The following is a 23308-nucleotide window of genomic DNA, read 5'->3' as shown; positions in this document are numbered from 1 at the left end:
TCGAACCTTATGAATGTCACAGAGGCGTAATTGAAGGACGAAGTGATCCCGTCTCTGTGCCACCATATCCCTTAACGACGCCAGCTTGAAGCTTGGCTATTGATTCAAAGGACGAAATAAAATTACATGACGGCTTAATATTGGTGTCCCAGTCTGGGAATTGGCATTGCATTTGGGCATTGTGGAAGTAAGAGGGAGCTGGCTGCAGACAAGCACACACTCCCACAGCATTGTTTTTTTCCTCTTGCTCCTGTAAAGCTTAACCAAAGTTAGTACTGAGGGAGAATCCCTTTGGACCCCCATAATGCCTCTGTGGCGTTCAAATTGAAGGCAATACATCACAGGGGCGACAAGTACGCCTTATAACGGCAGTCTGAATGAGGCTCACTGGGGGTAGCAAGAGATATGTTAAAGGGGTGGGACAGGATCTGTGGAGATCACGTTCATGTGAATGTTAATGCCAACGGGAGCAATTTGGGATTTAATGTTTTGCCCAAGGATGCTGCCACATGTGGACTGCAAGAGCTGCAATTAGACGGGCCAGTCTTCCAATTTACAGACGACTGATTGGACAACTAATCCAGAGCCAGGACACATTTTGTTTGAATTTCACAAGACTACAGGCAACATGATAATCCTCGTAAAGAATGAAGTTCTTCTTGGTAAACAGTTCAGCTGCAGGGCGTTGGTCAAATAAAACAATCACTGCCCTGTGAACTTTAAAACCATCATAAATTCCATCAATATGAGTAAAACGTATTTGTCTGCAAAGATGTGGAGAATGACGTACATAAATTAGAAATGGTTTCACTGTGTACCAGACTTTACATTAAAGGGACATGTGAGACAAGCCTTATCATGAAAAACACCAGAGCAGACAAATGCTTCACAATAAGTATGGAAAATGCCTCAAGAGAGTGAAAATTGGCATTTGGTCTAAGGCTAGCCTCGCTCCTTCTCTGTGATGGACTCAAAGGGGTCGATTCAGATCCAAAGCTCTCTGTGTGATAGCTCACAAAGAGAGCTACAGTTTGTAGGCTACGCTTGTTTCGTGGTTGTGGGCATTTTTATGCCGATTTACAATAACCACAGGTAAAATGAGGATCAGAGGGTCTCATGTCTTCAGTTTCACAGAGCTCACACTTAGCACGTTTTACTACAACGTCAGTACTGATGATTTTTTATGGTTGGGGGATTTCTGTGGCTGAACTGAATGAGAATAAGAGATCAGGAGACGTTTCTCCCTGATCATAAGCCTCCTTTGAGTTTGATGGGTTTTTTTATTTTTTACTCCACTGATTAGATCTGGAAACGTGTCACAAAACCATGCAGTGTTCAAAACATTGAGGCATAATCTAGCAGAGAGACAAACATCATGTGTGTTGCTTTTGAATACCCTAGAAACCTCTTGTGAAGGGGGTCAGAGAACAGATTCATAAAAGTTAACACAAGAATGGTTGACCTTTGGATCTCTATTAAAGTCTTTATGGCCTTAAAGGTATTTATAATGTTATGATGAACTTGACTCCTTGAATAATAAAAAAAACATTTCTTTTTATATTATAAGGAGAAAAAAAAAGTACAAACTCAAAATCTATTTTCATACAAGCGTTTTAGTTTGAAGAGTTTACTGTATACAAAGATGGACCATGCATCTCTATTATATTCTAATTCAACCCTAAAATTGAAAATTGAATTTGAGTTGGCTTGTGGAGCTGCAAAATGAACATTGTGCCCTATTTTCTCATTCTTCCTGAGTGTCCTCAGCAGTTTTCTGTCTTCTTTGGTATTGTCCTCACCTGTGTCTTGTTAGTCTCCCGTGTTTGATTTAGTCACAGTGTTCCTTCCCTCTTGTCGTCAGTTCATTGTTGTATGTCTGTGTTGAAAGTAAGTCATGATGCTTCCTCGTGCAGGTCCACTTCTGCTCTGCTCTTCAAACCCAAAGAATGTTGCAGGAGCTCCATTTATCAACAGAGCGCTCAATCATGATGTTACCTCTGCTCTTTGATGCATCAAATAACAAATGAAAAATATATTTCTTAGAGAAATGCATACTTCATTTAAAGTTTGATCCATGTGCTATCTGTTAACATGGAGGAGGTGGAGTTATACTGCAGCCAGCCTGTAGGGGGAGCTCTAAATCTGTTGGCTTTACTTCCAGTGGCAGTAGCAGCCGCGAAACCAAATTGAGTTTTAATCTCTTTGGGCGTGATATGTGGGGACATGTTGTCAATCACAGGTAGTTCCCACTTGATGGTCTGTTTTACTAGAATAGCGACATACCTTACAAAATACACATTATGCTGCATTAAATGAGATTTAAAGAAAACATGTGAGCCCATACATCTGTTTAAATAATGCCTACTGAGATAAAAACAAAACAAGTGAGTGTAGCAGCTTTATTTTTGTCCTTGACTTCTATACACTCAGACTTCTTTAATGTTTCCCCTGCTGGGCATTATAAAATGTAGGTTTGGCTTCACTTCTCAAACATCTTATACAATCAGTCTCCAGACTCCAAAGCTTTGATTTCCTCTGGATGGTAACAGTAGAATGGAAAATGAACCCTTTGTGTGATGAGCTGCTGAACTTTTACATACACATGTTGAATGGCAGTCAGAACACAGCCAGCCACTATGTGCCAAAGAAGATAACCTATATCATTTCCATAGCATGCGAAGTGAGTCAGAATTACTTGAACCTTCATTAGAAAGACGATTAATTACACACCGAAAAAGTTTCTAATTAGAACTCAAAACAAGAAGCCTAATATTACTGTCATGGGGACTTTTTCAGAATGTGTCCTGCCAAAAGTCAAATCTAACTAAATGTATTAGTCAAGTTTGTAGAAACTTTTTTTTAGATGGAGTGTTGATTAAGGTATAGCCATCTCATTTGAAGACACTTCTTATGGGCAAGAAAGGGTTAATTATTGCTTTTGAACTTTAAATAGGATGTTTATCTGGACTTAACAGGTGAATGTGGATTATAATAGATGCAATGAGACATGTTGTACAAGATTTATGAGACAAACACACTATCTATGGGTTTTTTTTGTGTGTGTCTGTGAGCGTGTGTTCGGGTGTGTGCGTGTGTAAGTATGTGTGCAATTCTATTCAGATTATGCAAGGGGCCTGATGCCAGTCAGCATACTAACCTCCGTCTTCTCACACTGCGCTACTTCCTTCAAAGTTTGCCAGCTGTTGAGTGTACTTGTGAAAAGATTACTGCAAGCCAGCATTCAAGAGCAACTTAAGTTAGATAATGCTGCAAACCATTGCTTTGATATAGGTCGCCATTGTGTTTGAGATGCCTCTTAAAACATTGTGGCGCCGGAGGCCTGGTGTTTAGTTCTCACGCCCCGTGTGCGGAGGCTACTGTCCTCAAAGCAGGCAGCCAGGGTTTGAATCTGACCTGTGGCTACTTTGCTCCATGTCATTCCTCGCTCTGTGCCTGATTTTCAACTCTATCCACTATGCTGTCCCTCTAATAAAGGCATCACAAGCCCAAAAATTGCAAAAAAAACCAAGTCATTTTTAAATGGATTTATTTTTCCATTTAACCGACACATTACTCTTTCGTTAGAAACACCCAACACAAAACTTTCCTTAGGGTCTTTTAACAGTGACTAATCTCGGTGTGTTTGAATAAATCATCGCCATCTCTCTTTGTGTACCAACAACAGATCCATCCTGGGACAAAGTGATGCCAGCTCACTTCCTTATCAACAAAGGAAGAGCGGGAACCAGATGGTGAGTTGTTTCTGGTGACTGTAAAACAGCCGACGCAACAACATCTCTGCAAGCAAAGGCACAGGACGGGGAAATGTGACGGAGAAGGGCCCAAGGACCTTTCTGACACTCAATTGTTTCCGAGTTTCTATGTCCGGCCCGGTCCGGAAACTTTTGGGTACCCCCACGAGGTGAGCCTGTATTTGTATTTGTGTGCATGCACTGTATTGTACGTGTGTGTGAGTTTGTTTAGGACGGGAGGTGGGACTGTTAGTAAAGATGGAGGAAGTTCCCTGGAAAAGTGCCCATTGCTTTTTAAAGAACTTCGGAGAGGATGGAAAAGAAAGACAATGCCCCTAACAGCTGGTCATGTTGAGCACAGGAGTTACAGTCTGTTCACACAGAGAAAGTAGTAACCCTGACCTTGGACTCTACAAGATTCCACGAACATGAAATTGTAAGTGGGGTCAAGAGAGAACAAGTACTACTTTATAAGAACAGAATGTTTTGGCCCTGGGAACCTCTACAGTGAAATCTGTCCATCGTAGTAAATCATGTAGGGCATCTAAACAGTGTTAAATGGACTTTGACCACTTTAATTTAAGCATTTAGCTAGTAAGTATAGGCTGGGATCACACTGTAAAACTGTGTTCATTGCAAAAACTGCAAATTTATGCAAGGTAAGGTCAATAGTTCACTGGTTTGTCATGGTATTTCACTTAAGAAAGACATTTCCTAAGAAAATGCTGGTGTCTCTCTTACAGTCATCATAAGCAAAGGTTTTTTTTTTTTTTAATCACGTTATAGTCATATAGTCATCCTTTAATACAATGATGATAAACATACTCACAGTTGCTGAAAATACAGAGCATCAACCAGAATCAAAGTACGTACTTGGGTGCTTTGCTGGCTTTTATGGTGTAATTTTGTCATACCTAAGAACATGAAATCCATTGACTATGTGTTATTAGTTTGATAGGCATATTTCTTGGATCCTATATTAACATACAAAACTCATGCAGGGCTTGTTCTGAATTTAGTTTGCATCAAACCAATCATGTAAACACAGCTGGGAGGACTAAAAACACTGCACAAACCACACGGGAACATATCAGAGACTAAAAAATAAATACCCTTTACTAATGTAGTAAACAAAAGTAAAGCCAGTAAGAACAGAGAGGAGTAATTCAGCAAACGTGAGTCTACCGCTCCCTGGCGGAACATCTAAACACATGCACTTTTTCCTGTCGCAAATCGTTGAATAGGGATTTTATAAAACCACCAAAAACATTTCATTTTCTAACAGAATACATGTAATGCCTTATTTGTTGATAAATGTGATTTATTTATTTTTTCTTCTATATTTATATGTTTGACCTCTCGCTAACCCGGAAGTGAACCAGTGTTATTATGCTAACAGTGTGTCATCAACTCATCAGGACCAAAGCTGAGGAGCGACCAGTGAGAAAATAAGGATACCTGATCCGTATTGACATTTCTCCATTTGACAGTCGAAGTTAAGGTGGAAATAGTGTCTTTATGAAGCAGCTGTCATAAAGTGAAGACAACCTGCAAACGAACTGCTAAGCGACGCTGTTAGCTCAGCAGGCTAACTGGCTCGTTCCCTTCATAGCTGTGTCGAGGAGAGAGATGTCCTGCAGCTTGTTGGAGTTTTGTCGGCTCCAAGAGCTAAAGACTGTCAGGGACTATTTGTTCAAGAGTCAGCAAAGTGAGCCAGAGGAGGAGAAAAGTCAAACAGGTAATGTGAAACATGACGATAAAAGAGGGCAGCTCATCATGTTATTAAAGGTGATTTAAAGTAGATCTGGGACGTGTTTTCCTCCCTTGTCACGGTGGACAGTCTTTCTTATAATAACAAACTGTAATCACATTTCTAAATGACGGTGGAAACATGCATTTTATCACCTTATATCATCCTTTTAACTAAAGAGGACACTTTTTTTTATTATCATGATGGTCTGGTTTTTCTTTATATCTGACAGCCAACATTAACACATGGCATTCCCTGTTTGTGCAAGAAAAGGTGAAGTCATACATGATGCACATTTTGAGTTTTTAAAAAAAATAAATATTGGTGTTATTATTTAGCCACAAATCCACATTTACAAATTAAATCCTTATTATCTCAGTCTGTTGACTGACTGACAGCAGACTGTGGTCCACAGAGAATCAGTTGCCATTGTATTATAATATAATGTCTGTTATATAAAGAGTAATAGCCAGACTGCTTCATGTGTGCAGTGTCATGATAATATAATGTGGCTTTGTGTATATCATTTATTGGATGATTCATCTTCCACAGTTGTTGGTTATATTGGTTGTTATTGGCCTTGAATGTTATTTTATTGCCATGTTGTTACTAAAGTGTTGAAGAAGAAATAATGGTCCATTTTCATTCTATTCGGCTCACTTTATCTGCTGTAACATTGTGAATTGGTCTGGAAAACAAAAAATCCTGACCGTTGAAACGAAGCGTTTGAGACGTGAATGAAGAGTCGAGCTTCGTCTTTGCTCTGCAGCATCAGCAGGGCGAGGAATGAGGGGAGGAGGGAAATCTGTCCTCGCCCTTTAATGCTATGAGTCATCCCACCTGAGAAACCTGAACACATCACTGCAGGATGCAAGATCAGAAGAGGCACACACACACACACACACACGCACAAACACACAGACAAGCCGTACAGAATCATCCCCTGCGCCTTGTTGCAATGCAAAGTGACATTAACCTACACACACACACACACACACAATCACACATACTAAACTAAAATACATCATGGGTTGTTAAATGTCCATAGCAACAGGTTCTCTCCCCCCCCCCCCCCCCCCCCCCCACACCCTTTCAGTGTTCTCCTCTTCTCTCCATTTTAGCATTTTTTTGGTGGTTTTAACATTGACAGACACAGAGCTGATTTATCTGTAGCTTTGTAGTTCACTCCCCCTTAAAGAATCATTTAATGTTATAAGAGACGTGATGAGTCTGTCAGTACGTCTTCCTTTTTAAAAAAAAGTCTTCCTTTTCTCTAACAGAAAATGAGCTGTCTTGGGACACCTCTGATTGGGAGTCGGCATGGGAAAGTGGTGAAAACAAAGAGGTGGAAACTTCATCTTCCAAAACGGTCTGTCCTGATGCCAATGATTCTCTTCTACCAAGTTTATGTTTGTCCCAAAAATATTTATCAGTATGTTTTCTCTTGCAGTAAGAAATCTAAAGTTCAGAGATTATTCAGATATTCCCCTGTTATCCTGCTTGTTGTATTCAAAGTATTTCCAACATCTCCTTTAGCTTCCGCTCAGGCTCCCAGGGAAGAAAGGCCAATCGCTGTTTGTTTGTTTTTTAATGCCCAGGTGGAGGAGGAGAGCACAGGGCAGAGCGGCCCCTGGCTGCAGGACTGTGTGGTGTCTCTGTCGCCCTGCTCAGACCTGCTCGTGGTGGCCCGGGAACAAAAGGCTGTCTTCCTCTCAGGTGGGACACTCGAACACACGAGCACACGTTCGTCTCTGCGTACAAAGATGAGTCGTGCGTCATTGAAAACACCTTTCTGCTTCTCGCAGCTAAGTGGCGTTCAGACGGCAGCGGCAGAGAGGAGATGACTCTGGCCGTCTCCTGGACTGGAACCCTAAGCACTGACGAGGGGTGAGCGTCACAGCAGATCAAACTAAGAGGGGATGATGGTTTAGGCTGAAGGCCGTATTAACTTATTATCAACCTGCTGTCTTTTTATATATTGAAATAGAACGTATCAAACATGGACGTAGTTTTAGTGAAGTCGTCCTCTGGTTTCATTAGAGGCTATCTGAAGCCCTCGACAACCTGCTGCGGCATATGAATGTGCATGAACGGGATTAGTCACTTCTGATGGTCCCTTTACGCAGCCTCTGCCATCAGTGTGTAGGTGTGAGTCGTCAGAAGACTAGAAAAGGGCTGTACAAGCTCAAGTCAATAAACCATTTACCTGCAGGCATCACTTTGTTAATGATATAAGATAAGGTGATGGAGAAATTCACAGTGTAACAGCAGCAAAGCGAGATAGCTGAAGAAAATCACACAGTGCAAAATTAAATAAGTAAAAAAAAACAAATAAACAAATGTGCATAAAAAAATAGGTAAAAGAGCCAGTAACATCAATATGTAAGTCTGTATAAACGGTATGAACACTATCATGCACACAGTGCATATAAGGATGGACATGTCATTGCACAATTTGTCCCATAAATTATTATTGCAAATCAAAAATACAAGATAAGATCAGGTGGCAGTAACGTAACATGACGTTATTATTGCACAAGAAGTAGGAGCGAATTGTCCAGTTTGTGGGTGTGTTTTGCAAATCTGAACTAAACTTTTGATCGGTTTAGTAACGTACTAAAAGGTTGAGCTGAGGCCTTCCCGAAGCGAAGAGAAAACGACACAACAAGAAGAACAGTCTCTCTGTACGGGGATTGTTGTTTGGCTTCTGTGAAAGAACTATAATCTGACCATCGCACATCAGGACAGAGAGTTATCTGTAAAGTGAACATCTTCATTACATCCGACTTTTCCTCTGTGTGTTTTCCCACCACAGAGAGTGTGTGAGCAGCTCTATCTGTATACCACTGGCCAGCCAGAAGCGGTAAGAATGACTCATGTTGACAAACCTGTGGAAGGGAAACGTCTGTGGGCTCAGTGAGAGGAGACGCTCAATGACGTGTTTGTTGTTTATAGGAGTTCCACAGGGCGGCCTGACTGGACGTGTGTGGTTGTGGGTTTTACTTCCGGATATGTCCGTTTCTACACAGAGGTACCACATCAGTAATCAGCAGAGAATGAAACTATCCAACATGAAACCAGTCAGGATTCAATGTACAATTGATTCTTTTCCAATCAGAGCGGGGTTCTACTGCTGGCCCAGCTGCTGCACGAGGATCCTGTGCTGAGGCTCAAATGTCGCACCTATGAGATCCCTCGTCACCCGGGAGTAACCGAACAGGTAAAGTGATCATAACAGACTTCATCACTCTGTGGAGGCTAAGGCTCTGTAGACTTCTGTATGGGAACAGCTCAGTAAAGACAGACTCAGACTTATGTCTCCTTCAGAAACAGTCTATATGGGGTGCAGATGGCCGAGCAGTTACTTCATGTCCCATGTAAGGAGGCTGGAGTCCTTCAGGCGGGCGGCCAAAGTCTGGCCTGTGGCTCTTTTCTCGCATGTTGGTTTTTTTAGGGTCATTCCTGAGATTCCTTAGAGACTAAATCTCACTCACAAAGAGGTTTGACTCAAACTCAAAATGAACCTCAAGAATTGGCTGATTTGATTTTTGGTTTGTAAAAGTCAACAGTTTATTTTGAGCTCAGCATCTTCTGGAGGGATTTTATTATTTATGATAGCTGCTTTGGTGTTTATTATTAGTTAGATTATTCAGGTCTATCTTAATGTAAACCTTCCCCTGCTGTTGATCTGCTGTCAAAAGAGCGTTAAACTGACCAGTAAATGTGTGGAAAAATATAACTATGGTGCAACTCTCCAGTTGAATTGTTGCCTCTTTGCTCCTCTGTGTTTTGTTCTCAGGGTCGTAGAGACTCTCTGTATATTCTTTCATTTTTTTCCTGCACAAAACAAACAGGGGAGTCTTTAATTGCGACTGCACGTCCAGCTGCTTCTCTTCACTCAGATAACTGTGTGCTGGTTGTTTGCTGATAATTCATTCATATCTTTAGTGACACACGACCAAATGTTTTCCATAATATTGAAAGTATTCAATAAGTTATCGTTTGTAAATCTACTTATCATATATCTATGACTGCTATGCTTCATCCTTCAACTGTCTGATCCCTGAATGTGTTGTATCACAGCATGAAGAGCTGAGCATCCTCTACCCTGCTGCCCTGGTCACCATCGATGGCTTCAGCCTCTTTCAGTCTCTGCGGGCCTGCAGGAACCAGGTTGCAAGAGGTACTGGTGTTCGACTGTAATAGTGCATCACATAGAAATGAAGCGTGTGTGTCTGTGTGTGTGCGCTGCAGCCATAGGCCTCTGCAGTGTTATTAGCTGCTGAATCTAACGTGTGGGCACTTCTTGAATAGACGAGGACATCTCTTGTGAAAGGTCTTTTTTTTCACGGCTGCTTGTTGCTCTTCATCCAGCCGCTGCAGCAGGAAGTGATGTCATCCAGCCGCCTCCTCTGGCCTATAAGAAGTGGGGTCTGCAGGAAATGGACACCATTGTGGACCACAGTAGTGTGGGTGAGAGACTCTTCTTTAAAGAGCGTTTGATTTGTGTTCACTCAGTCCAATATTGACCACTGAAAAGAAGACTTAGGATTCTCTTATTTCTTCATGGTTTCACATATGAGCTGAGTCGTTTTCACATATAGAAAGACTACTAGTGTTGGTATTACTATCAGTAATATTAGCAGACTATTATTGTTGAATTTGTAAAACACATGTTCACACTGTGACTTGAATAACAGAGAAAAATCTCACCACATGCTGCCATCCTCTACGTCATCAACTTTATTTGATGATTTCTCGTGCAGCCTCAAAAATTCTCATGTGGAAAAAAACGTCACAGAGGAAATGAAAGAACAGCGCAATACAAAAGTCTGAGCCATGACCTTTTTGTTTGCATGATAAAAAAGTCCTTTTCATTGGTCTTTAAAAACAATCACACATAATCTGAGACTCACATGGAAGCTCGATGACTTCAGGTCCTCTTCAGGGGCCAAACTGGTGAAAACATGAGAAGAGGTAATTCACCTCCTCAGTAAAGAAGTGAACTGACTGTTTTCTCTCTCATCCTCCTGCTGTTAGGCGTCATGACGCTGTGCGTGTTCGACCAGATGAAAAATGCGTCCATACTGGGGGGGTTCAATGCATCGGTCAAGGGAAACCCCCCGGCCATGAGCCAGTACGTCACAGTGGGAGGGGGGCCGTACACAGGATTTTTCTACGCTGTGGAGGTGAGTGTGCGAGGGCTCCTTTCCCTGACGAGACGTTAAAGAAGTGTTCTTGTAAAGCGACGTGACGTGTCTGCTTCTGTTTGTGCTCGTCTGTGTTTGTCCTCAGGGAAGCTCGCAGCCTCTCCTCTCTCACGTGGCTCTGGCTGTGGCCAGTAAACTCACCTCAGCCCTCTTCAGCGCTGCCAGGTGAGGGGGTGTGTGTGTGTGTGTGTGTGTGTGTGTGTGTGTGTGTGTGTGTCTCTGCCTGCCTGCCTATTTTTACTGTGAAATCTTAATGGAACTGGTGTTAAATGACATTAGCTGCTAGCATTGATACTGTCTGTAATCTCTCTGGGTAAAGGCACCAGATGTTGTCTGCGTCAGTCCACAGCAGACGTGCTTTGTTTAGAACAAAGTATGACACAGATCCCTACATATGTCGACATTGCAGACATGACTTACTTCTTCATTTGTGTGCAGCTTAGTGTGTTTTAAAGGCTAATGTTTGATTAGTCATGGTATGTGTACGACAACAAATGTGACAAAAAACCAACACGGAGAGGGTAGACCAGTTACTGCTGTCCTGTGAGACGTAAAACAGAATCTCTCACTACTCAAACAGAAAAGGTTGTTTCCTGTTCAGATCCTTGCTGTCGTGTTCTCAGACGTCTCTTATCAGAGTCTGAGCCTGTCAGCAGAAAACAAGTACTGTAAGGATTTCATGACAGCCCATTTAATCAGTGTCAGCTAAGGCAATCGGTTGGAGCAATTTCAAAGTCATTGAGACACCAATAAATGGACCACAGGTTTAAAAAAAAAAAAAAAGCAGGATTCTCTTTAACCCTTTACAGGGCGCTCCTTGAAATACTTTGAAATTCAAATATTCAACCTCACAGTGTTATTCAGGGACATAACAGAACTTTATTTCAAAAATTGTAATGAACATTGACAAAGTTACCATATTTGGTTCAAATGGCACAATAGCAGGATCAGTGATGTAGGGTGATCTCTTCTGATTGGCTGAGTGAGGATCACATGCTTCTCGACCTTACTGAGGTGCAGAAGGCTGGCCATATGTAACGTTTGTGGAAATGACCAAACATAGTCAGTTGGCCTATAAAGGGTTCAGAGCATGAAGATAAAAAAGGTAAAGTGTGAGAGGAATGAAACACATCTCAATGTGGGAAGTGAACAGTTTAACAACAAGTAGGGATGGTCCTGTGAATCCGTCATCCTTCACTGTTGCAGTTTTCAGCTGTGACAGAACAAAGCGGTCCTCTGAATAATGGCCCATTCTGTGTTCAGAGCCAGCTCAGTCCACACAGAGCGTCAGCTTGTTCCCTGTCTGCTGCTTCCTCTCCTTATTAAACCGTCTTACTCTCCGGTTCAGCTTCACTCTCTTTTTTTTTTTTTTTACATCAATTCATCATCTTATTACGTTCTCTCTCTGCCTACTTTTCATCAATGAATCACTCTCTCAGCGGATGGTTAGGCTGGCACAAGAACAAGAGCGAAGAGGAGACGGTTCAGAAACAGAAGCCAAAGGTGGAGCCCGCCACGCCGCTAGCGATCAGGTACAAATCCTGAAGTCGCAACACCAGTTCAGTTCTCATCCCTTTAAATCTTTTTAAAGTCTCTTATCTACGACCTCTCTCTCTCTCTCTCTCTCTCTCTCTCTCTCTCTCTCTCTCTCTCTCTCTCTCTCTCTCTCTCTCTCTCTCTCTCTCTCTCTCTCTCTCTCTCTCTCTCTCTCTCTCTCTCTTTCTTTCTTTCTTTCTTTCTTTCTTTCTTTCTTTCTTTCTTTCTCTTTGTCAAGATTTGGTCTCCCAGACTCCCGTCGTCATGGTGAGTCCATCTGTTTGTCCCCCTGCAACACCCTGGCTGGAGTGACGGATGATTTTGGCCGAGTCACGCTGCTGGACCTGGCAAGAGGAATATCCATTCGCATGTGGAAAGGTGATGATGCCTCTAGGGTGCAAAGTCCTGCTCAGCGTAACAGTGGTCTCGTGTCTCCCTGGATCCTAATTCATCGATTGACCCTCAGGTTACCGTGACGCTCAGCTGGCCTGGCTGCAGGTTCCAGAGGAGAGAGGTGAACGGGAGTTCTCCCCCTCCGCCTCCCTCCCCAGGCGTCACGCCCTGTTCCTGGTCATCTACGCGCCCCGCAGGGGGATCCTGGAGGTGTGGGCGATGCAGCAGGGGCCTCGAGTCGGGGCTTTCACTGTGGGCAAACACTGCAGGTAGAACAAAGACGCTTCCTTTTCCTCACAAAAAAGCCTCGCCTGTGTGTATGCGTATATAGATTACCACAGACGCACTCAGGCACTAAAGGTTGTCTTGTCTTGTGTGTGTGTGTGTGTGTGTGTGTCCAGGTTGCTGTATGCCGGCTATCGTCTGATGGGCGTGAACAGCGTCACCAGTCAGGGCTGGCAGCTTCACACGCAGCAGGTGTGTCTGCTGGATCCAATCACAGGAGCGCTGAGGACAGTGAACATCCCCTTCCACCTGGCCCTCAGGTACACACACACACACACACACACACACACACACACACACACACACAGCTCAAAGATGATGCTAGTAAACATTTTTAACACTCAAACAAACCAATAGTTCCTTGAAGGAAAACCACCAAACAGAGAAAACATTAAAGACCCCACGTGTCTTTTTACTTGCAGTGACAAGAAGAGCGAGCGAGCCAAAGATATGCACCTGTCGAAGAGACTCACAGCTTTACTGAGGAGCAGAGAGGTGGAGCCTGGTGAGACACGCAGCTGAGACGGCTGGATGGACAGAATGGAGAGGCGTGTTTGAGCTCATTTGTTTTTTTAATCTTTTCTTTTTCTTTTTTTTTCAGATATTTTGGAGAGTGAAGCCAAAAACGTGCTGCTTGATATCAAACATCCGGCAATCAAAAAGCAGGTACGACCAAAGACGCCTCACAGGCGGCCTCACCAACACATTTAGAGGTCGACTATCTCACACTGAAGTCATCTTTTCTGCACTTTTTGCTCTTTTGCTTTTAGGCTTTGGAGTCTCTGCTGTCAAACAAGAACGCTCCAGTGTCATGTCTGATTAACGTCACATCGGCCTTGTATGACACCCTGAAGCAGCAAGGTAAAGCTTCACTTTATATTTTCTGTTTTTAAAAGTGTTGGGACGATCAGTCGGCTCAAAATGTTTTCAAACCTCTATAAATGATTACTTCAACCTTTTAAAGTCGCAACTCGGCTGGAACGGACGATTTTCCACAACGTCCACGCCACTGCGTTCTGTCAGCGCCGCGGTCCCGCTCCGTTAGACGCCCCCCTCCCCCAGCGGGTGCGTTTCTAAAGCGTGAGCACAGCTGAACGTCACGGGAGAACAACGAGATCACATGACAGCATGATCACCCATTCGAATCCCAAGCCCTCTTAGTGGAAAACAATGATGTTCTAGCCGTTAGCGTGCGTGTCGTGGGTGCTAGCTGAAGCTTTCCGGAGATTCAACAACTTTGCACCTGTTAGTTATTTACAGATGAGGACATGTTAAAGTTGGGCCACGGTTTTAAAAAATAGCCGAAGCAAATACTTTTAAAGACACAGTATGAACAAAAAACTTAATAAAGTAGTTCTTGTTATTTTCTGGGTTTTTTTGCCTAAAAATATGGACTATAAGTAGGCTGAGTGTCGTCAAGAACCTCACAATTCAATAAAGTTTTTTGTTATTGTAGAGACATGCTTCTCACACGTACAGGCCGCACACATGCACAAGCAGAATCTGTGGACATGCATTCATGGTGAGGTCCCTGAGCTGGTGGGTGTTCAGTGCCTTGCTCAAGGGCAACTCGGCAGTGCTCAAGAAGTGCTCCAGCTTCCAGACCGAACTTCCACATGTTGGTCCGTGTCGGGACTTGAACCAATCAATCCCTTCGGTTCCCAACCCAGGTCCCTGAGAGCTGAGCTCCTGCCGCCCCCGCAGTCTTCACTCAGCTCTGACTTTTAGAGTGACGTGTTTGAGTGAGTGTGTTTGTGTTCACAGACCAGGAGGAGGTGGACACAGAGTTACTCCAGCTCTGCTCTTCACAGCTCAAACTGCTGCAGCTCTACACAAACATCCAGCAGCTGCACTCTGCTGCAGACACAGAGGCCTGCTCTCAAGATGTGAGCACGCACACACACACACACACACACTCTATTTATGTGGTAAAGCTTCCAATCTGTTCTTTTATTAATCTTCCTCATACACGCCCATGCAGCAGGACTCCCTGGATGGCATAGAGGAAGAATTGACCCGTGTTGGCCCGACCTTACAGCGCTATGCACAGCTCACCTCCAGACCCAGTGTTTCCTTCGCCCAGGACTCGCCTGACTCTCTCCTGCCCGCCCAGGCTTTTCTCTCCCAGATAGAGTGCAGCGAGGAAGGGGAGCTGAGAGTGATCAGAGGCTCTGAAACTAAATGGAATCAGCTAGGTATGCCAACATGTGTAATCCTATTACAGACTGGTAAGGTCATCATGACATTCATCTTTTTTATCTGTGTATGCTTCAGAGATTTGAAAAAGCCTCCTTTGACTGTGAAATTCTGTGAGTGTTGTCGGGCAGAGGGAGCTCTCAGCACAGACCCTGACCGAGGACTTTTTGTGCTTGTGCGCCCTTTGCAGGAAACTTCCTGTTCTGGGGTTGTCTCTGTGGAAAGAGCCCGCTCCACAAAGTGTGTGACACGCTGCAGCAGGCTGGCATCAGTCCACAGCAGCTTCTGGTAGGAAAAGAGGAAACGTCTGTTTGATGGGTTAAAGCTCAGATTAGTTCACTTTTATGATGAAGTGTTGAAATGTGGGATTATGAAGAAATAACAAATATCTAGTATTATTTAACTTTTACATGTCTAAGCTTTTGGATCAAAACAAAAAAACAAAAAAACAATTGAATTGAAGGATTTTGGTATTTCATTTGATCGGGGCGATGCAATTTAAAGGTCACATATTAAACAAAGTACACTTTATGTTTTTCTTACACTGATGTCTATGTGTGCACAGCCAGAAAGTGTTTAGATAGTACAGAAGAAATAAAAGAGATTGTGATGGTGTTTTAATAACTGTGACTGTTTTTCATTATAAAACAGTCAACACACCTTCAACAGGTTTATTCTGTTTAGAGCTGGATCAGAATCAAGTAGGGACTTGGGCTGGTTCATAATGTTTATAAGAGCATTATATGGTAGCCGGAGAGGTTCTGTCAGGGCACTTCCTGGTACGGCCGAGGTGCCCTTGAGCAGCCGCACTCGGACATCTCTCCGCTGATGTCCACAGGTCCTGTTTGTGCACACGTGTGTGTGTGTGTGTGTTTCAGGTCTGTGTGTCGGTCCCTCAATAACAGAGCGTAAACCAGCACTTCCCTCAGGGATTAATCAGGGGAAATGTGGTCATTACAGCTTCTCTTACACACTATATAGCCAAAGAAACTACTTATAAAATAATGAATCACATAGAAAGCAATAGGTTCAGACATAGTCTCTCTAGAAAGTATATACTGTGCAAAGGTGCAGAAAGTTAAAGACTATCAGTGTGACCAGTATAAACATGTCAGTGTTAATATATTCTTGAGCTAATGATCATTTGATCAGGACTTTTTGGGCCTCTTCAACAGTGTCTCTCTTCTGTGTCTCCCTTCAGTCTCTGCTGCTGAGTGTTTGGTTGCAGAGAGAGAAAGAGGTGCTCCAGAAACCTGGAGAAGCAGTCAGGAACCTGCACGCACTGCTCCTCGCCCTCAGCAGCATGAAAGGTGCGTGTTCCTGTTCACTGTGTGCACAAGTGCCTGTCTGACAACTATTTTAAGTGGATGGGAAAAAAAAACAGTTACCTCCTCTTCTTCTTCTTTCTGCCTGCAGGTGCAGTTGAGGAGTCGTGGGACCCTCAGTCTGTCTCCCCCTGGTGGCAGCAAGTCCGCTGCACATGCATCCAGTCTCACAATGCTGCCGCTGCTCTGCTAGCTGCCTTTGTGGCTCACCGTGCAGCTAAGGCTAGCATCACAAGCCTGGCTGACAGCAAGGTAGAGGAGGCTCATGCATGCACAAATAGACTCCTCACATTTTGCCGCTACATAAATCTGCTGTATCCGTTTTTTTTGCTCTGTGTGTGACAGTTGCAGTCAGAATGGGAGGCCGTGTCCTTAGAGCTGGAGCAGTGGGTGGTGTGTGTAAACCAGCTGGAGGACGTGTTGGTGCTGCAGACTCTCCTGCTGGTGCCTCCTCCTCAGGGAGCAGCAGGGGGCGCCGCTGCACAGTGCTCCATCAAGCTTCTACTGGAGGGAGGCACAGGTAGGCTGCACTCCTTTCCTGGTCAGCCGGTCTATCTGTTTGTATCTGTTAGTTGTTGTGTTTCTATTTGGACCCGTATCATTGCTGTGAACTCATTTCTGTTTCTATATTTCATGATAGGGGGCATTGCGGACAGTGTATCAAAGTGGGTGTTCAGGCACAGCTTGGCACCTGAGCGACTAAAGGAAATTCTTCCAAAGAGAGAAGACAAGGAGGCGGATGACAAACCGGAGAAGAGGGAAGAAGAAGAAGTGAAGGAGGAGAAGAGCCAGGAGGAAACAGACAGGACAGCAGGTCAGGACTAAAGACACACATTATGAAGTCTGGAAATCTTTTCTCTTCTGTCTTTTTTGGCTCCAGGAACACCTGTATTTTCCACAAGACTGCAATAGCATAAAGAAGTTGTGTGGGTGGGTGTTAATAACGGCGAGATGCTGGAGCTAACTGTTTAGCCTTCCTGAGGTGTTTTGAGTCTGACTCGACAAAGCGATGTGCTCTCATCGTGATAACTCCGAGGATGTGTTGGCTCTGGCTGCACATCCAGTGTCACGGTTGAGTTGTGGGGGTCATTAGAGGTCATAGCGTGGATCATAGATCAGCATTGTTGATACATGGAGCTCCCATGTACAGAGCATGGGTCTGTTAAAGTCGGTTGGGTTGTTCTCTGAAAGCCTTACAGTAGGTTAGGTATGATGGCTGAGTCTGTGTGTGAGGATGGGGTTCCCTCGCTGAGCCCTCATCCTTCTTATTGAAGCTTCAGCAGTGCATTATCTGTCCATGTCGTTCATGCATTGAGTGATTTGATTCAGTGTTACTTCATTACTAATGTCTGTCACAGTCTACCTACTTCACGCAGCCTCTTTCCTTCCCCACGCTCCGCTGTGTTTTGCAGAGCTGTTGGTGGCGGTCTGTCAGCGGTTCCCACACTCGCTCTCCCCGGACCTGCTCTTCGCTCACTGCTGCTGGGAATACGTGGTGCAGTGGAACAAAGACCCAGAGGTGCACACTCTCTCGTCCACACAGACATGAAATGTCTATTTTCAATGTGATGATTATTCTAAGATGCAGAGTGCAAACTGTATTTAATTTGGCTCCTGGACCTCTTATGCAGAAATATGCTAACCCACTCGCTGCTGTTTTCATTGGCTGTTCATTATCCTTTATTCGCGTGTTCACTTTAAGGGACAGGCAGATTTTTTTCAGGTTTTTTTGTAACAGGACAGCGGATAGAGTCAGAAATCAGGGAGAGAAAGAGAGTGGGGATTGACATGCAAGAATGGAGCAAGGGGTCGGATTTGAACCCACCACCCTAACAGTCATCGTCACCATAGTGATATTGGCGCATAAAATTAGTGTCACTGCGGAAGCTGATATCGGCTGATATGATTGGCTGGCCAATTAATAGCGCACACTAAGCAGCTGGGCTACTGGCACCACACTCACATGAGCTTCTCTTCCCAGGAGGGAGGATATCTGTGCTGGGCTGTGGAACATTTGAAGCTGGTCTCCAGTCCACACATCCAACTGGGTGAGAGACTCTTCCTTTTCTTTTTACCTGCTGGCATTTCTTTGTATCCATTTCCTGTGTTTATGAAGTTCCACCGTAAAGAGAAATGATGTGGGGTATTTTTTGCGTAAGTGGTTTAGAGCGTGCTCCAGAATATTTGTCTTCAGCTTGAAGTTGTGTGACAGGCTGTTATCGTTATTATAAAACATGATCTGTCAGAGCGGATTGTTCTTTCAAAGCAGAGACAAACAGACTTGTTTTTTTACCCACAGCTCCGATTGTTTCTCAAAGAGTCAGACGATAGAAAGTAAAGCTTTTTATTTGTTTAAATCTCCTCAGTGAAAGCTGTAGTCTCGTCTTTGCCTTCAAAAAGTCACAGTTTAAAGTGAGTCTCCTTTCCGTCCTCCTCGCAGGTATCTCCTCGATGATGTGGAGCACGTTCATCGTGAAGCGTTTCTCATCAGCAGCCTACCTCGTCGAGAAGGTCAGTCCTCAACACGTTATACAGTGTGTGACACAATGTGCGCTACGTTACAAATACCAAGACAGTCCAGATGTCTCCATTCTTATTGTTGGGGTGAGAGGAAAGATGAATATGTGATGGACAAACAAATGGTTCATCTATTAATTTTCCATTCTTATATACTTTTGTTTTGCGTGTTGTAAACTATATTTCTTCACACACACACGCACGCACACACACACACACGCACACACTTTTTCTGTCTTGTCCTGTAATTGTCTTTTGTCTTGTTTTGGATTGTATTGTCTTGAAATAAAAAAAAACAAATACTAACACTTGTATTTCTCAGGTGGGGAAAGCACCTAAAGATCGCTTGTGTCGACGGGTGAGTTTCAGTCCTGACTCTCAGACGTCATCCCACAGTAGAACATTAGATTTAATGTGTGACAGATTCTCCATGTACAGCTGCGTTCATCGCTGACGTGCGTTTCTCTGTGCAGGACGTCGGGATGGGAGACAAAGCCGTGACGTCCTTCCTGGGCTGCTGCGTGCAGCTGCTGCAGATCCTCATGGAGGTGACTGGAGTGTTGGTTAAAAATCAGTGCCCTTTGTCTTTTATAAATTATTATGTAAGTAAAGTGATCTAAGAAAAAAGCATGGAGAAAGCTACCTTTACTAACCACACGTACACTTTGGAGAAAAAAAAGAAGGCTTTCTTAAAGATCCCCTCCAGACACAGAAAAACAAAGAACCCTTCAGAATGATTGGAGACTGTGGAACATTTAAACAATACAGCTACTTAACCCTGACGGAGCTCAGGAGCTGCTTGTGTCGCGCTGCCTCTCAGAAGATATTTGGTTTACAAACAAACACTGAACAAAGAGGTGGAGGTCGCAGAAGACTCAAACAACATGTAGTGCAGCATGGAAGGATTGATTTTTGTCAGTGTGCTGAGTTAGCTTTGCAGAAAAGGAGTGTGTCTTTATGGCCTTCCTTTCCACAGTGTTTGAAGAATAACCACCTGGGCCGAACTACAGGCCTCTTTAATGGACAGACTTTAAACAGGGGCGTGTGCCATTCTGACTCACAAAACAATCTTTATGCATTTTTTACTACTTTTGGCCCTAAAATATGTCAAGAAAAAAATAAAACCCCAAGAGAATGACCACCGTGCATGTGGTGAACACATGTTCACTGGAGGGAAACTTTAAAACGTGCATGTGCATCAGCTCCTGATTGTGAACTCCAATTTAAGTCATGATCATGATGTGATTTAGAAAAAACAGTTCTTAATTACTCACAGCATCTCCTCCTCCTCTTCATGTCTTCGGCCCTCGGCTTGTCTCAGGCCGACTCTGCAGTGGAGGAGATTTCGGCTCCGGAGCTGTCTGTGGAGGAGGCGTGGAGCGGGGCCGAGGGTCCTGCCTCCATAGCTGAACTGGCCCTGGAGCAGAGAGGGGTCCACTACCCCCTGGTACAACATCACTGCCTGTTAGCCTCTCTGCTACACGCTGCCATGACCTTCAGCGTCAAGGTCAAACCCCTCAGCCTGTTCGACAGTAAGGTGAGGAGACACGCTGATTGTTTGACTGTGAGCTGCAGGTGAAGCTGCATGAACAATGTGAACATATGTGGCGTGTGCGCTCTCACTTTGTACACTTTGTACACGATGCTATAATGAGGAGATCTGCCTTTATAGCGATGCTATATGTGTAGTTTGACTAATTCACAATATGGTAGGAGAACATGCTGAAGAAAAGAAAACATCATTGAAGCAGTTTAATTACATCCACAGAGATCTTACTGGTCATGTGTGTGCTGTCCATGGCTGTGCACTGATCACAGGGGAATACATGTCACAGCTCTCTCTGACTCGTTCGCTCTTTAATTTGCCTCCCGGGGACAAATAAAGTTTTTTTTTATTATTCAATTCTTGAATTGAATTTGTCTGATTAAACCCTGCTGAATTCTCTCATCAGCCCACTTGGACTTCATGCAGAGAAAGTTGTGTTCAGAGAAAGGTCTGTTTGCATTCACACTTTGTTGTTTCAGGGAAAGAACGCTTTCTTCAGAGATCTGACAACCATCCAGCTGATGCCGAGCGGAGACATGGACCCGGGCCTGGTCTCACTGCGGCAGGAGGTAGTGTATTTAACGAAATGAACAAAGTTCAAATGAAGGTCTTACGACAAAGTCAACAACAGTTGCCTTCACACACGATCTATTCCGTCTCAGTTCCTCCTGCGGGTGCTGACTGGCTGGGTGCAGGCCATAGACGATCCTTCCAGCTCAGGGTCCCTCCCTCTGCCCTCTAATGGCCCCAAGGCTGACTGGTGGCCCTCGCTGTGTCATGAGCTGGGCTCCCTCCTCCAGGTCAACCCTGACATCCTAAGACGACACCTGGTCTGCGAGCTGTACAACCAGGGTCTGGACCCCCGCGCTGAAGAGGTACAGGAGTGTATGAGAAACCCGACTCTGCACAGTTAACACCTGGAGAGGGATGCTGAACTCAGTGCTCGGTTATCTCCTAGGTGATGATGGAGGTGGAAGATAAAGATGTGCTGGGCTCCCAGCTGCTGGTTCTTACTGGTCAGAGGCTGAGCTACTCACTCCTCCACAGCCAGAGCCAGACGCAGCCCGCCATGGAGCTGCTGGCCCGCCTGCCTCCAACACTCTGCACATGGCTCAAGGCGATGGTGAGTCGACAAAGCAACATGACCTCACTCTCATTGCTGGCTCCAGTAGGCTAGAATCTTTCTTCCGAAAAAGCATTTCTAAACTTCAACACGTCCCACTGGATAAAAAGTCAAATTGTAGCCCGTTAATATCTAGAGGCGCGAAAATGGACCCATGCTGCAGTCAAAGACCAAAAAACAATCCTCCCTGTTGAGATGATGAAGTCCTCCTGTGGGAGTTTTTGGAAGTACAGAACTGAGGCGCAGATAGTCGAGCAGTTATGAAGCTCTCATGTATGGTGGCCGCAGTCCTCATTGCAGCGACTGTGGGTTTGAATCCGACCTTCCCCCGCTCGCTCCTCCGAGCACTTCCTGTATCTCTTCCGCTGTCCAATCCAATTAAACCGCACAGAACTAAAAATCCTTTAGTGAAGCTTCTGTAGTTATTGAGGCGGTCTGCCACTGGAGCGAGTCATTCATTGTTTATTTTAATACTCGTGGAGAAAGAACCCTCATTTTTCATTTCTTGTATTTATTGGGCAGCTGGAGAGAGAGACAATGAATCGTACGTGTTCTTTTGTGTTTCTGTGCTGCAGGACCCCAGTGAGCTGCGCTGCCCTCTGGTCCCTCTGCCTCAGACCAGCCGGCTGGTCAGTCGTCTGATTGAGATCCTGCCGGAGAACCACGCTCAGTACAGCCTGGCTCTGCACCTCCTGGAGGCTGTGGAGGCCCTCACCTCTGACGAATGACCCCGAGAGCCTCTTTTTGTCAGATTGAGTTATTCAGCTTCTGTAATCATCCTCACAACATAATCATAGACGCCATTGATGCATGGACTGGACGCGATAAGCTTTCTCACTCTTTTTATTCCATCATATGTTTGCGCATGTATTGTGAATATAGTTTAATACTGTTGAGTATTGTGGGAGGATACATGGTTACTAAGAAATCACTTTTCTTCGTCTTCAGCCTGTCTGTTCACGTCCCCTAACTTTGTGCCATATCAGACTTCTGTTTCCCCTCCTGCTCTCCCTCCAATGGACAAGAGATGTAACATAAAGATAAATGAATCTTATTTTGTATTTATAGACTGTTGTTTATAAGCTGTGCCTGTACACCTCCTGTTCTGTAGTCCAGCTGCTCCCTCTGGGCCCGTCCAGTGCAGAATAAAGAGGTTTCTCAAAAGCCGACATGTTGGTTATGGTGACGGTCGACCAGAAACACACAAACATCTTCATCCTGACTTGTTGTGATCGAGACATAAGCTTTTATAGAAAAAAAAAAAAAATGTCCAGCAAAAGCTCCTAACAGTAAGACTTAATAAACTAAATAGCTGCAACTGACCAAGCTGAAGTCCGCAAACATTAAAAAAACCCAAAAAAAAACAGAAAACCGATCCTATTCCAAAATATTAGATTTTGTTGAATGAATCACTGCAGCTCGTGCTGAGTGTGAATATTTATGTTTATTCTGCTAATAGTTTGCAATGAGACTTTAAAGTCACTCTGATTTTTAAGACCATTTCATGACCTCTTTACCTTTCACTAGCGCCTTTCCTTTTTTTCTGTCTTTTAGACGTCGGAGATGTTTCTTTTGTCAAACTACGAGTTAAGAACCCAAACACCCAAACAAAAGCAACATGTCGTCACATTTAGAAACCACAGAAGTGTCAGGAGTCAAGCAGTTGACACTAAGT

General features: G+C 44.1%; 1 protein-coding gene across 2 annotated transcripts; it reads left to right on the top strand.

The window, feature by feature from the left end:
- Positions 1 to 5126: 5126 nt before the first annotated feature.
- rab3gap2 (RAB3 GTPase activating protein subunit 2 (non-catalytic)) lies at positions 5127 to 22802 on the top strand. 2 transcript variants are annotated; one of them, XM_079369659.1, is made up of 35 exons: positions 5127 to 5490; positions 6783 to 6871; positions 7101 to 7218; positions 7308 to 7389; positions 8318 to 8365; positions 8458 to 8533; positions 8621 to 8722; positions 9586 to 9685; positions 9877 to 9975; positions 10543 to 10691; positions 10798 to 10877; positions 12152 to 12244; positions 12487 to 12626; positions 12715 to 12910; positions 13043 to 13186; positions 13349 to 13431; positions 13528 to 13592; positions 13697 to 13787; positions 14691 to 14812; positions 14911 to 15121; positions 15313 to 15410; positions 16324 to 16432; positions 16539 to 16699; positions 16793 to 16967; positions 17088 to 17261; positions 17860 to 17966; positions 18429 to 18495; positions 18888 to 18958; positions 19287 to 19322; positions 19438 to 19512; positions 20286 to 20501; positions 20990 to 21079; positions 21173 to 21385; positions 21469 to 21633; positions 22209 to 22802. In XM_079369659.1, exons 1-35 carry the CDS (start codon positions 5382 to 5384, stop codon positions 22359 to 22361), a joined length of 4107 nt encoding a protein of 1368 aa, XP_079225785.1. In that variant the 5' UTR covers positions 5127 to 5381; the 3' UTR covers positions 22362 to 22802. The 2 variants fall into 2 exon arrangements, with proteins under 2 accessions (XP_079225785.1, XP_079225784.1); XM_079369658.1 differs by having other exon boundaries at positions 14908 to 15121.
- The last annotated feature ends 506 nt before the right edge of the window (positions 22803 to 23308 follow it).

Source organism: Symphodus melops (genome assembly GCF_947650265.1).
Source record: "Symphodus melops genome assembly, chromosome: 19".
Lineage (NCBI taxonomy): Eukaryota > Metazoa > Chordata > Actinopteri > Labriformes > Labridae > Symphodus > Symphodus melops.
Note: the sequence above shows the minus strand (reverse complement) of the source record. Positions and strands in the feature narration are given on the sequence as shown.